The 12,315-nt window shown below is 46.5% G+C and overlaps 1 protein-coding gene across 2 annotated transcripts in view; it reads left to right on the plus strand.

Moving 5' to 3' along the window:
• LOC146181295 (pancreatic triacylglycerol lipase-like) overlaps positions 1-12,315 on the plus strand; it is a 94,823-nt gene that overhangs the window by 58,378 nt on the left and 24,130 nt on the right. For both annotated transcript variants that reach the window (XM_084576337.1, XM_084576338.1), the window contains exons 4-5: positions 6,952-7,060; positions 9,690-9,809. In XM_084576337.1, coding sequence (XP_084432463.1) covers positions 6,952-7,060; positions 9,690-9,809 — 229 coding nt within the window. The remainder of the gene's footprint in view (positions 1-6,951; positions 7,061-9,689; positions 9,810-12,315) is intronic.

A 12,315-nucleotide genomic window follows, 5' to 3' on the forward strand; every position in this document is an offset into this window, starting at 1 on the left:
AAAGTGTTCCAATGGAGTTTATTCATGTAAGAAAACTTAATAAGATACTTGGCTTCATGCGCTTCATTTTTTCTTGAAGAGTATATTGCCATCAAAACTTATCATAATCTTCATATTGCGTTAGAATATACAAATATGTATACAGTAATCAAAACATTGCTCGAAAATATCACCTGGTCTGCCGATAGCTGTTATGAGATGCTTATCTAAGTAACCAAACTTTCGTACATATGTCCCCGAAATTTGAAAATTATGCGACAAATTTGAAGATCTACGAGAAATCAGCCCATCACGCCTGAAACCACGCAGACGCTTATGCATGAGCTAAGATGTGGCGCATACGCGCGTCAAACATGCCAGCCTTTATTACTCTGCTCGTGTTGTAGGCGCGGTTTATCTGCGGGTGCATTGTTTTGTCTCAAAACATACACAAGCACCTGCATCTTGGCCTACTAACGCATTCCATTGGCATCTGCACAAATATTTAATTCGCCGAATGTGCAGGCATTACACAGCACATTATTGGATGGTACATGCTCGCCCACCGCGAAGCGGGAGTCCTCGAAACGACCCTTCTCACAATACAAGTGACACAGCTGAAGAAAGTCTTTCAGAAAGTTAATTCATTCTCACCTTTGCAAAAACATGTGCGATGTTGCTATGTACCTGTTCGTATCCCTCAAAAAACATGCGCACTTTCGCGAGTAATGATATAAGTATGCCCGCTTTGTGTGGAGCCGGTAGACCGCCACTGTTTTGAAGTATGCTCTCAAGCTGGCGCTGCTGTCCCGCTTTTCTGTAACGCCTACTCACTAGCTGTCCTCCCAGGACTTTGTTCCGCCATTGCGGCCATCTAACAGGGTTAATGCCCCGTGAAGGCTGTCGGCGCCTTCAAGGAGATTGTCGCTTTCCCATACCTCCTCACTCTCAGACCTGGCTGCTGCGCCGAAAAATACTGTACATTTACTCCGAAGACCTTGGATGTGAGCCTTTCCTATTAAAGCTTGGTACCTTTCTTTTTTAATCGTCATCATTATTTCCGTAACCGACGGAGAAGTCGAAATCTGTATCAGAAAAGACGTTCGGGCTGGTTATTCGTGGTGAATAGCAGCGCCAACTTAACCGAATGCAAAGGACAAAAAGCATGCTTTCGCTGCAGTTAATTTCTTTTATGGTGGACTCTTCTTTTCGTAACTACAACGAAAGAAAAAAAAAAAACAAGCTTGTGTTGTCTTCGTTTTTGTCATTCTTGTTCTAATTAAGCTTGCGCTGTTCTTCAACATGAGCGTAAACCTGGGTCTTATAGTTACCGTACATCTTCGAGTAAAGGCGGTGCTCGTGTGTGGGTCGCTTAATTCCATTCCTAATTCAGATGCCAATAACTTGGAAAGAGAAATGTGCAAATAGCAACCGCATTTTAGGGCGTGTAAAAGCTTCTTCTAGGGGAGTGCTCTCTCTCCCGGGGAGCTTCTAGGAGACATCTGCCTGCTGTTACAATTATTACCATCTTTCGCGTGCACCGGCAGACGCCTAGTCTGGGTGGCGACTGTCTATCACGAAGTGGCGCCAACAGGGCGGAAAAAAAGCGCATCACAGCAGTTCGTCTTCTGGTGATTACAGAAATTTGGAATGCAGCGAATATAATCGAAAATATCTTCATTCACAATATCGCGGTGACGGCCTAGGCTCCAAACAGGTTCGAAAACGATAGTGATAAAGGAACTTGAGGGAATCTGCGACTAGACGCAGGATAGAGCAGCGAGATCTCTCCTGCACGATAATCTGGTTTCTGCGCAACGTCTTGTAGAATTGAACAGAAAAGTACCAGTTTAGTAAGAGCTGTGGTAATCGAAATACTTTGAACGGTTGCGCTGCAGTCGAGGCACTCTAAAGGTCCCCAGGTGGTCGAATTACCCGTAGACCTACTCTTGTGTACCTCTTTTTCAATATCTTCTTTCACTCCCACCTTTCCCGGCCTCGGCGGCCGCTTTTCGATGGAGGCGAAAAGCAAGGCGCCCGTGTGCTGTGCGATGTCAGTGCACGTTAAAGAACCCCAGGTGGTCGAAAATTCCGGAGTCCTCCACTACGGCGTCTCTCATAGCCTGAGTCGCTTTGGGACGTTAAACCCCACAAAACAACAAACAACGCTCCCACCTTTCTCACTTCCCTTAAGTCTCGGTTCAGGCGTCCACAGAAAAAAGGATGACAAATACTGCGTCTTTCCTTTCCTACAAACCAATATTTATTTGCGGCGCGTTCGAGGTGTCCTCTCTCAAGGGTGACGATAATGTGCCTTTCATTTCCAATAACTCAATTTTTTTTACAAAACGCGCACTGAAATGAAGTAACAGAGTCACGCGGAAATTAAGGCCCCTTGTCGCCTTTGAGAAAACGTCGATAGCGGCATGGACAGCGGCGTTATGCCAAGAGAGCCTAAGTTGTGCATCCTGTCTCTGTTTCCCATTTCACTTTTACCGTCGCGTGCCCGTTCTTTTGTTTCAGCCGCTGTTGCGACAAACGCTCACTTTCTCTCGCGTACGTGGAACGGCGTCTACTCTGAGAGCCAAGGTCGAAAGCGCCGGTGCACGCTAGCAGGCTCCAGCAGCACGCTGGGAGCCGCCGGACGCGCCCAGCGGGGACGCTCTGTCACCATGGCGGACCTTGGCTGAACGCGCCGAAATAACCGATGGCCTACCGTTTCTCTGTCACAGAATCGTCCCAGTCGCCCCCGGCTATGCATACGCTCGCCCCCGTACAGTCACGCCCAAGTTGCTGCCGCCGGCTGCCGTGGTGCGCTTTTACGCGGCCTGCTAATTTGTGGATGCCCGAAGGTCCGCCTCGCAGGCGGTTGCTGACGTCTTGGGGTGGCTCGCGCCCATTCTTCCTTTTACCACTCTTCGCTTTCCTCGGCAATCATTCGTTTCCGCTCTCCCACTCCGTTTCGATTTCTGTCGCTTGCAAATACAACAGAGGTAAAAGAATGCTCCCACACCATTAGGACGCTGTGCGTGAATTGCACAGCTACATACAGGTAAAGCTTGACCGGTTAAGGAGCGATGGTAGACGGGTTAATTAACTGTACGGCTGTGTGAAAAGCTGTCTTTGTCATAATAAGGCTGTTCTAGCTTGAATTATACGGCTGCCAGACACAGGTTGTTCTTGTACAAAGTGAAGAAGAGTGGGTTCGACAATTCATTTCGACATCGGAACTCTCAGAACTTCTAAACACTTCTGTCATCTTTAAGTTCAGACAGTGAAATCGGTCCTTACTCCTGTTTCCCCGTCAATGAACGGCATTTTTAATTTCGGTTCACGACATTAATAAGGCCCTTTGTACAGAGTGTTCAGAACAGTAAGCACGGACTGGCGTTCTTGTGCACGACTGTGTTCGCAAAGATCTATGCACGTCAATAGAATATTTGCCATCCGCTCTACGAAGCATCCCGTTAGTCAAGCCTACATAATAAACTAAAGCAAGCAACTTTTTTGTGACCTAGATGTAAACTGTGAGGTTGGTAAACATTTATTAAAAGCAGCCAAGGAGCCGAAGGCCCAAGCCTACCTAATAAACTAAAGCAAGCAACTTTTTTGTGACCTACAACAAAATGTAAACTGTGAGGTTGGTAAACATTTATTAAAAACAGCCAAGGGGCTGAAGGCCCCAGATCTAGGGGTCCGCCAAGACTCCTTGGAATCTGGCAACCTCTAGAGCGAGACCGATGAGCGCTCGTTTGTCGTCCAGAGTAGGGTTGCCTAGACGAGCCTCCCAAGTATGTTGTGTGGGTGTTGGCGTGTGTTGTCGTGGGCAAGTACAGACCATGCGAAGGAGGTCTGCTGGGATATTACAGTTTTTACATATCGGCATATACCGTTCAGGACCCAAACTGTGAGACTTACCATCCTGCATGAAGCGACATGTACAGCTATAAAGACGCCGCATAGTGGAAGGCCTCTGATTAATTTAGGTCATCTGAGGTTCTCTAACCTGCGTTTATACCAATTATTTCACACTCCATCAGATTTCCGCCACTCGCTGCAGTGTATTCACGTTGAAATTTCAGCCGCATGTGGCACAAAGGTCTCCCCACCGCGTTGCTATAATGTTTAAGGCGCTCGACTGTTGTATCCAAGGGTGCGTAATCGAATCCCGGCCGCGGCAGCCGCTTTTCGATGGAGGCGAAAAGCAAGGCGCCCGTGTTCTGTGCGATGTCAGCGCACGTTAAAGATCCCCAGGTAGTCGAAATTTCCAGAGCCCTCCCCTACAGCGTCTCTTTTAGCTTGAGTCACTCTCGGATGTTAAACACCATATTCCAAACCAAAAGCAAACCGCACGAAGATCTGAATATGCAGTCTATGGATAGCCAGAGGTAATATTGCATACGATCCGATGATTTGATTTCCTGCTTAATTTTGTGGTACGTCAGCATGAAGGCAGCATCAGACGAGAGCATCGAGCGGCTACTTGCGGAAACCACAAGATCGCTGATCGCACCGTCGGTCGTGCACTTGCCGTACGCATTTCACTGGCTGAGTCAAGTAGCTAATATTGAGTTGCGGTCGCTAATGAGGTAATGACACCGTCGCTTTTCTTTGGACTCTTGAAAGCCCTGACTTCATTACCCAACAACAGTGACCAATGCCAAAAGACCAAAAGAACCTGAAGCAGCAAATGGAAATGAGAAACTTACGCAATACGACCCCTGAGGACAGTGTACGGATTATGTTTTAAAGATATGTAATCGAGTACGGAAAGGACACATTACTTTTATTGAAGGACACAGTACGCTCTGATACATAGTGTACGTATGACCGGTTTATTAGCGAGCGACTGAGGCGGGACACCATGGTAATGCTGATCTCGAAAGTCACTTACGTAACAAGACGCGTCTCCAGCTTAGCGCGCGAATTTCGCCCAAGGCATACTTGACTTCCGCTAGTGCTTCCCGGAATGTGGGCGCGCCTTTCGGCACTATATATGGTACACAGCCAACTCTTCATCCCGACGCGATAATCTCCGCGCAATTGCAGGAAATCATTCCCGATTCGCAGCGCGTCTCTTGCAATGCTACAGAATGGGTCGCTTTAATAGGGTTGTCTCTTACTCGTACTTACTGTTTTTTACTTTCTTCTGTAGATGTCGAATTCTTTCGAGTTCTTGACGCGCTGCCAGCTCTTGCCGGCGACTTCGTAATTGGCGGCGCGCGTCAGCCACGTGTGGAATTAAGCCTCGTCTGCCGGCAGATTAAGAAAGACCGCGAACCGCTATCACATTATGACGAACTTGCTTCCTGGAGCGCACTTATCGGTACCGGGCCGTTATACGAGGCCATCGCGCATGCGTTAGGGAAATGTAATGGATTGTGCATGCTGACGACGTCGCGTGTTATCTGTGGACACCCAAATCGGGCAAGAGCTGCGACACATCACCACGTACGGGGACAAAATGGAATAGTAATGAGATTGAGTTAGAGCACAGCAGGGTACGAGAATAGAATAGATAATTAGACAGAGCGCAATGATTTCAGCTCACGTTAGGTTAACGCCTCGCGGTACAATTTCCGCTCGCTGCTAATGTGAGGTGAGGGATGGGGAAGCGTATCGCATGGATCCGAGGTTAACGACGGCGTCGCATACCCTCCGGTCCTCGGTATAGATTTCCAATCTGCAAGGCAAGTTCTGCGATGAGTGAGGTTGATAGTCGTAGTGTTAGAAGAAGCTGGTGACAGCATGAAAGGAAGAATAAGTAAAAAAGAAGCAAGAAATGCCGGAGAATTTTCTTTCACCTTGACGTTTCAATTTGAAATACTTAACTTCGGATGCTGGTTTGGTTTGGTTTGTGGGATTTAACGTCCCAAAGCAACTCAGGCTATGAGACGCCGTAGTGGAGGACTCCGGTAATATCGACCACCTGGGGATCTTTAACGTGCACTGACATCGCGCAGCACACGGGCGCCTTGCTTTTCGCCTCCATCGAAAAGCTGCCGCCGTGGCCGGGATTCGATTCCGCGTCCTTGGGAACAGTAGTCGAGCGCTTTAACCACTGCGCCACCCCTGCGGGGTTTCTGATGCTGAGAGACCAAAAGAGAGCAGAGTGAATTTGGGAACAAAGACAAGTTAACGAAATTCTATAGGTTTAAGGATAAAAAAAATTAGAAATGGGCATAGGTAGATAATCTAATGCGGATAAAAAAAACATACTGCTAGTCCCCTAACGTAAGAGACTGCTCTCAAGTAGGAAGTATAAGGAAACATATCAAGGCATGGCCTTGTGTTATGTGGCCAGACGATATAAGAAAATTTGCCTGGCTAGTATTGCTGACGCGGAAAAGGCCTAATTAAGTGTGGTCTCCACCGAAGTATTATGAAAGTGCATGCCTTTGTTCTGAAAACTGATGATTTCAATTTCAACAGACGTTATTCTGAAATAGATATTTCTCACCCGCAATGAAAGAAGTAAGCGGGTCAGTATTTCTTGCGTGGCATCTCCTTTTCTACTCTTCTCGTCTGTATTCCTTGCTTTCTTTATTTCTGTTAGCAGTGCTCCTATCTGGGTGTCAATACACGGCGCGGATTTGCACACGCTCGTAAAGGGATCTCATAATGCTGTGCCGTTTTGCGCTATGATATCCTGCCGCAGTGCTCGACTTCTACAGCGCCGTTCTGTCAATGTGTCATACTCTCGCTGTGCTGCTGTTTTTGATTTTCATGTTGATTTCCGGACGTTCTAGTGTGCTATTTCACATTCGTGCACATTTTTTTTTTCTCTTCGCCTGCTGATGTTAGTTGCTTGTATTGATTTCGTTAAGCCTTAGGCTAGTATGACGCATTACGTTTATCCCAGTGAATATGTTGCGCTATTTCCTTTCTGTTCACTGTATTGAATCGATGTATTGAATCGCTGTTTGGCTTGCACAACGTGTGAGCGACGCACGCCTCTCTCCCCTTTTTCAGGACAAGTACAGTGTGGCCGGCAGCGACTTCCACCTGATCGGATACAACGTGGGTGCCCACATCGCGGGCTACGCCGGAGAAAGGGTCAAGGGCATCGGTCGCATCACCGGTGGGTGAAGTGCCAGAGAGCACGATGCTATTAACGCGGTTGCTCCTTCGAGAAGGGTGGGTTCTCTATACTCGTTGTTGTCGTTGTGGCTGTAGGAAAAAGGAAAATAAATTGCACGGGCCTACTACTGGCGCTATAGCTGAGCCACCTCCACTGCCTCGTGAGGACAGAAGAGAAAATAGAGCTGAAAGAAAAGGAAGAGTGAGAGAAAGCCGCGCGCCGCAACAACAGCCGTCGTCCACCACCGAAGTGGTGGCGGGTGCAATGACGGCCTACAACAGATAAAAATCGGTGGCTGGCTAGTCCCCGCCGTGAGCGGCGTTGACCTACCGTCCCAGCCCCGTAGGGCCAGGAACAGCCACCTCTCTATACTCGAATATCTCTGCTCATTAACGGCATAGTGTCAGCCGTGAGGAATTCGCCTTTTTCATAAGGCCGCTATACGCATGAGCGCCTTTCCCCAGGTTGAAAACAACACCCCCCCCCCCCCCCTTCCTCTTGCGCATGCGCAGTTTTTGGCCTCCACGGACGGTGCACCTGGAGCTGATCTCGGAGGTTATTCATTCATTCATTCATAAACCTTTATTCATGAGGATGACATGGGGCGGTTCATATTAGTGACAGGCGCATGCGACAGATGGCGGTAGCTGTCAAGAACACATATCACCATTTCGTAGGTGGCTGCGTCTAACAAGGGCGCTTTCAACCTGTAGCAGACGAGAGAGAGAGAGATATATATTTTAATGGCAACAGGAGATGTCTGCCTGGTGGTAAGCCTAGCATGCTACTCCTGATGAGGGTTGAGGGATGAGGGTGACAGATTGTGGGAGGGGAAGGGGAAATAAATGAGAAAAAAAGAGAATCGAAAGAGAAAGAGAAAGAGAGAGAAGAGAAAAAGAGAGAGAGAGAAAAAAGAGAGAGAGAGAGAGAGAGAAGAGAACGCTGTAGCAGACGAATTTTCAGCCATTCCCAGGGGGCGCCACGTTTTTTTGAAAAAGACGGATTACCCGCTTTTGTCTGAGTACCCCTGCCGTTATTGTCGTTTCAATCAAGTAACATTTGATTACCTTGATCGAAATAAGAAAAATACAATGCATAGTTTAAAAGCATAGACAGGGGCTAGTTGCGGTGCTCCACACCTTTGAGTGGAGAAACCTCCTAGAGTATTTCATAAAATCGAAGGAGTGTCACGGCGCAGAGGTGCTCACGAAATAATTACGCATTTAAGAATTATTTCATAGTATATAGTTACAATATGGGGGAAAATCGAAATGCACCCTAGAAAGCAGCAGAAGGCACCAAAATGACACGCCGCTGCTATCGCAACCGTTTTCAGCGGCGAGTATAAACTGCCTGATGGAAAACTGCGCTATCACTATCCACCTCTGGATGATAAGCGTGCCCACTGTGAGCAAAATGGCAGGAGTAGCCTGATTACATCGGGCAAACGCTGTACGGTTCGCTAGATACACATCCCGTAGCGAATGACTACGGGACTACGATATTATATATGACTACGATATTATCGTCCGGAACAGCTGTTTCATTATTGAAACAGCTGTTCCGGACGATAATATCGTAGTCATATAAACGTCTTTTTCAAGTCCCAAGCCATAGCCCTAACAATAGAGAGCTTTAGTTTACCGTGATCCGCGATCCGCTACCGTGATCCGGCACCGCGCGTTCCACTGCGTATTCCCAGATCCCTCTTGACGCGGATAGGTGGCGTCAAATACTGGATCTCGGTAAAGCCCCTTAATGTCGGCACTTAGACCTGCCGCGTCGGGACCAATCAGCTTGTGCGCCCCGCCCACGCCCGGTAAAGGGTGATGGTGGTGGATAACGGATTACAGTCAACTAAATCTAATAATATCGTGCTTGGCCAGAATCTCACATTAAGCTGTTATTTAGTCGCATATTGATACTGACAGTCACGATGATTTGTGCACGGAGTGAGGCCTCCCTGAAACATTTTAAGTGAGAATTTAAGTAAATAATACACAGTGGATAAAAGTACAGATTGAAGTCCTTTATGGGCGCATTGTACCGCGCACGTTGTTCACTGCAAACTGAGTCGTTGCGAGCGCGTAGGAGGCTTTAATAAAATGCAGTGTTTGCCCCCTACTGGAGCCGCTTTCGCAAGCAAACTGCGATGCGTCAATATAGTTTTCTGTTCCCGAATCTCTGAGGGTGTGGCACAAAGCCATTCACTTGAGACGGTGATCACGGAATCGCTCCAGTTTTGACGTAACTAGTTTTGGCAGGAATTCTTTTTTATTTGAAATGTTCGGCAATGAATGCACACGTCTTTTCTTGCTCACCAAGCATCGCCATATTCATAAATAGGCGCACAACCGATTTTATAAAAAAATGATTAATATTTCTTCAGTGTTCCTTTAGGCAGAGAAAATTAATAACAATTTTTACCAAATAAGAGTTTGAAATGCGCTGCCAACACGAGAGTAGTTACGAACTAGTTAATCAGCCGAACAGTTTTATGCAGTGCGTATATTTCAAGGGCGAAATGGCAATTTTTCCTCTTACTCAATGCATGGGCATTGAGTTCGCTGAATGAATCGGGGAAGAAAAATGCGAACGCAGCGAATGGAAACCTCGTCCAACGTCGCAGGTCTGGACCCTGCTGACCCGTACTTCGCTAACACCGACAAGGTTGTCCGCCTGGACCCGACGGACGCGGACTTCGTTGACGTCATCCATACGGGCGGATCCACCTTCGACGCCAGTCCAAGTAAGTTACCCAACTAGTCCTCATTTGTGTTCTTAAGTACGGAACATGTTGAGAGCTTGGAACGAGGCATAGAAACAGGCAAATGACACGAACCTATAAAATGCAAACATTCAGCTAAGGTTTCTCTAGAGCTCCTGCGTCAATATATTGACGAAGAAACTCTGTTGATTTTGGTTAACTTTATTTAGCACAATAAAAACGAACATCTATTTATAAACACATGTTTATATGCTAAAAAAATCGACATATTTGACTGTGTGCACTACATACGATTTGCGCAATATCATTTCCATGTAACATACGTAATGGATAGAGCAAGTCAATGGAAAACATATGACGCAGCAAAATTAAAGTTATGGGCTCTTTGACATGAAGACACTATTATGTGTCATCGTTCCACTCGCGAATATGTTTTATAGTTATGGATCGCCAACGAGACAAAACATCAACTCTGTTACGCTTAATTTGATATTGGTGCGTGCGGCGGAAAGGCAGAGAATTGCCACAATTTCCGCTCTGTTATAATCCGTGATGCGAATGACGACAAGCTACCACGCTGAGGAAGATGCAGACGGTTTCTCCGCCATGGGCGAGTTTCTCTGTCTTGTAAATTTGCCTTCGTTTATAGATGTTTAACGTCCAAAAAATACTCAGATAGGGACGCCTTAGTGGAGGGCTACGAAAATTTTGACAAACCTGGGATTCTTTAACGTGCTCTGAGCGTCGCACAGTACAGGGGCGCCTTGCTTTTTGCATCTATAGAAAAGAAGCAGCTACTGCCGGAATACGACACACGTCCTTAGGGTCTGCATTCGAGCGCTATAACCATGCCCTAAGCCACCGCGCCTGGGCCTTATGGACCCTTAAAAATTTGTTTAAATAGCTGCATACAGGGTTTTGTCTACGAGCTATAGGCTATAAATATATGGCCATACATTCTTCTCATACTTTTGCCTATGGACAGATTTAAATTTTTTTATAGAGTCTATGACGAAATGAAATTGAGGCTATTATCAACTTCAGTCTACAGATTATATAGATTGTCTATATAGACAAAGGCAAGAGGTTAAAGGATGGAAACAATGTGTAAAAGTCTATAGAAAGCAGACAGAATATTTTATATAGAAACATCATTTTGAAGTCCAATTGTCTTTGCTCTCCAGATGGCTTCCATACATGGTTGCCATCTGTGTCATTAAACATCATGTAATGAATCCTGTAATAATCAGGACATGCTCGAACATCTGATTTCCCTTCTTTTTGGCCGCCCCAAGTAGCTTTTTGTCATAAGCAGAGCTCTTTGGTGTTGCTAGTCGCGAAACGTCGTTAATTCATGATTAGCAATTTAGCAGATGCAGACGGGGCTTGAAATGACTGGGCAACCGTTAGTCCTGACTGCACCAATTAATTAGGTAGTAATGACTAGCCGGTACCACCTAGCGATTGAGTAAACTCTTTAGCGATAGTTCACTTCGTAACTTGGCCATATCCCGTGGCCACACCCCGGGAGATTCACTGACTGTGGCCCCCTCCCCATGAGCTGGATAGCGAGCTACTGATAATCCTCCTGCAACCTGTGTTTCTCCACCATCTTAGTGCTTCGAGAGCAGCGCTTAGTAGTTTGTCTGAAGGAGGCAAGTGGTGAGACCACCTGTCACTCTTACTGTATCGGCTAAATTGGAGCGCTACGTTTTGTATGGGAGTTACGTGCGGAGTCTCTGAGCTCGCAAAAATCTAGAAGTTTGGTCATAAGCACGTGGAGGCGTGATATAGCTATCCTTACCTCCTCCTCGCCTCGTACGAGATCCAAGAGCCTGAGAGTTTCTTTTTGTTTCCCAAACTTACACAGTGAAAATTCATTATCATCATCATCAGCCTGACTATACCCACTGCAGGGCGAAGGCATCTCCCATATTTATCCACTTAACTCGGTTCTGTGCTAGCTGCATCCACTTGACCCCTGCGAACTTCTTAACCTCATCCGCCCACCTAACTTTCTGCCGCCCCCTGCTACGCTTTCCTTCCCTTGGAATCCAGTTTGTTACCCTAAGCTACCATCGGTTATCCCCTCTTCGCACTACATGTCCTGCCCATGCCCATTTCTTCTTCTTAATTTCCACTAGAATGTCGGTAACTTGAGTTATTTCTCTGACCCACTCTGCACGCTTCCTATCTCTTAATGTTACCCCTACCATTTTTCGTTCCATAGCTCTCTGGGTTGTCCTCAACTTACAATGGATAAATGCCAAAATTACAATAGACAAATGCCAGGTTTTTCCATAAAAATTCACGTAAACTTGGAAACTATTTCAAAGCTATTCACTATATGCATATAGGCTGCCCCATACGGCGTCAGAAAATGGAACACAGCCTATGTTCTCGCGTCAGGAAAATCCTCATATATGAAACCTTCCAGCGTTAGGGATTCTTAGAAAATTTAAACTTTCATTTCCCTGCTGTCCACGTGTGATTTAAGGAAGTGTGCGCACACGTATAGGTCGTTTTG

Source organism: Amblyomma maculatum, chromosome 8 (genome assembly GCF_055883805.1).
Source record: "Amblyomma maculatum isolate TAMU_Amacu chromosome 8, ASM5588380v1, whole genome shotgun sequence".
NCBI lineage: Eukaryota > Metazoa > Arthropoda > Arachnida > Ixodida > Ixodidae > Amblyomma > Amblyomma maculatum.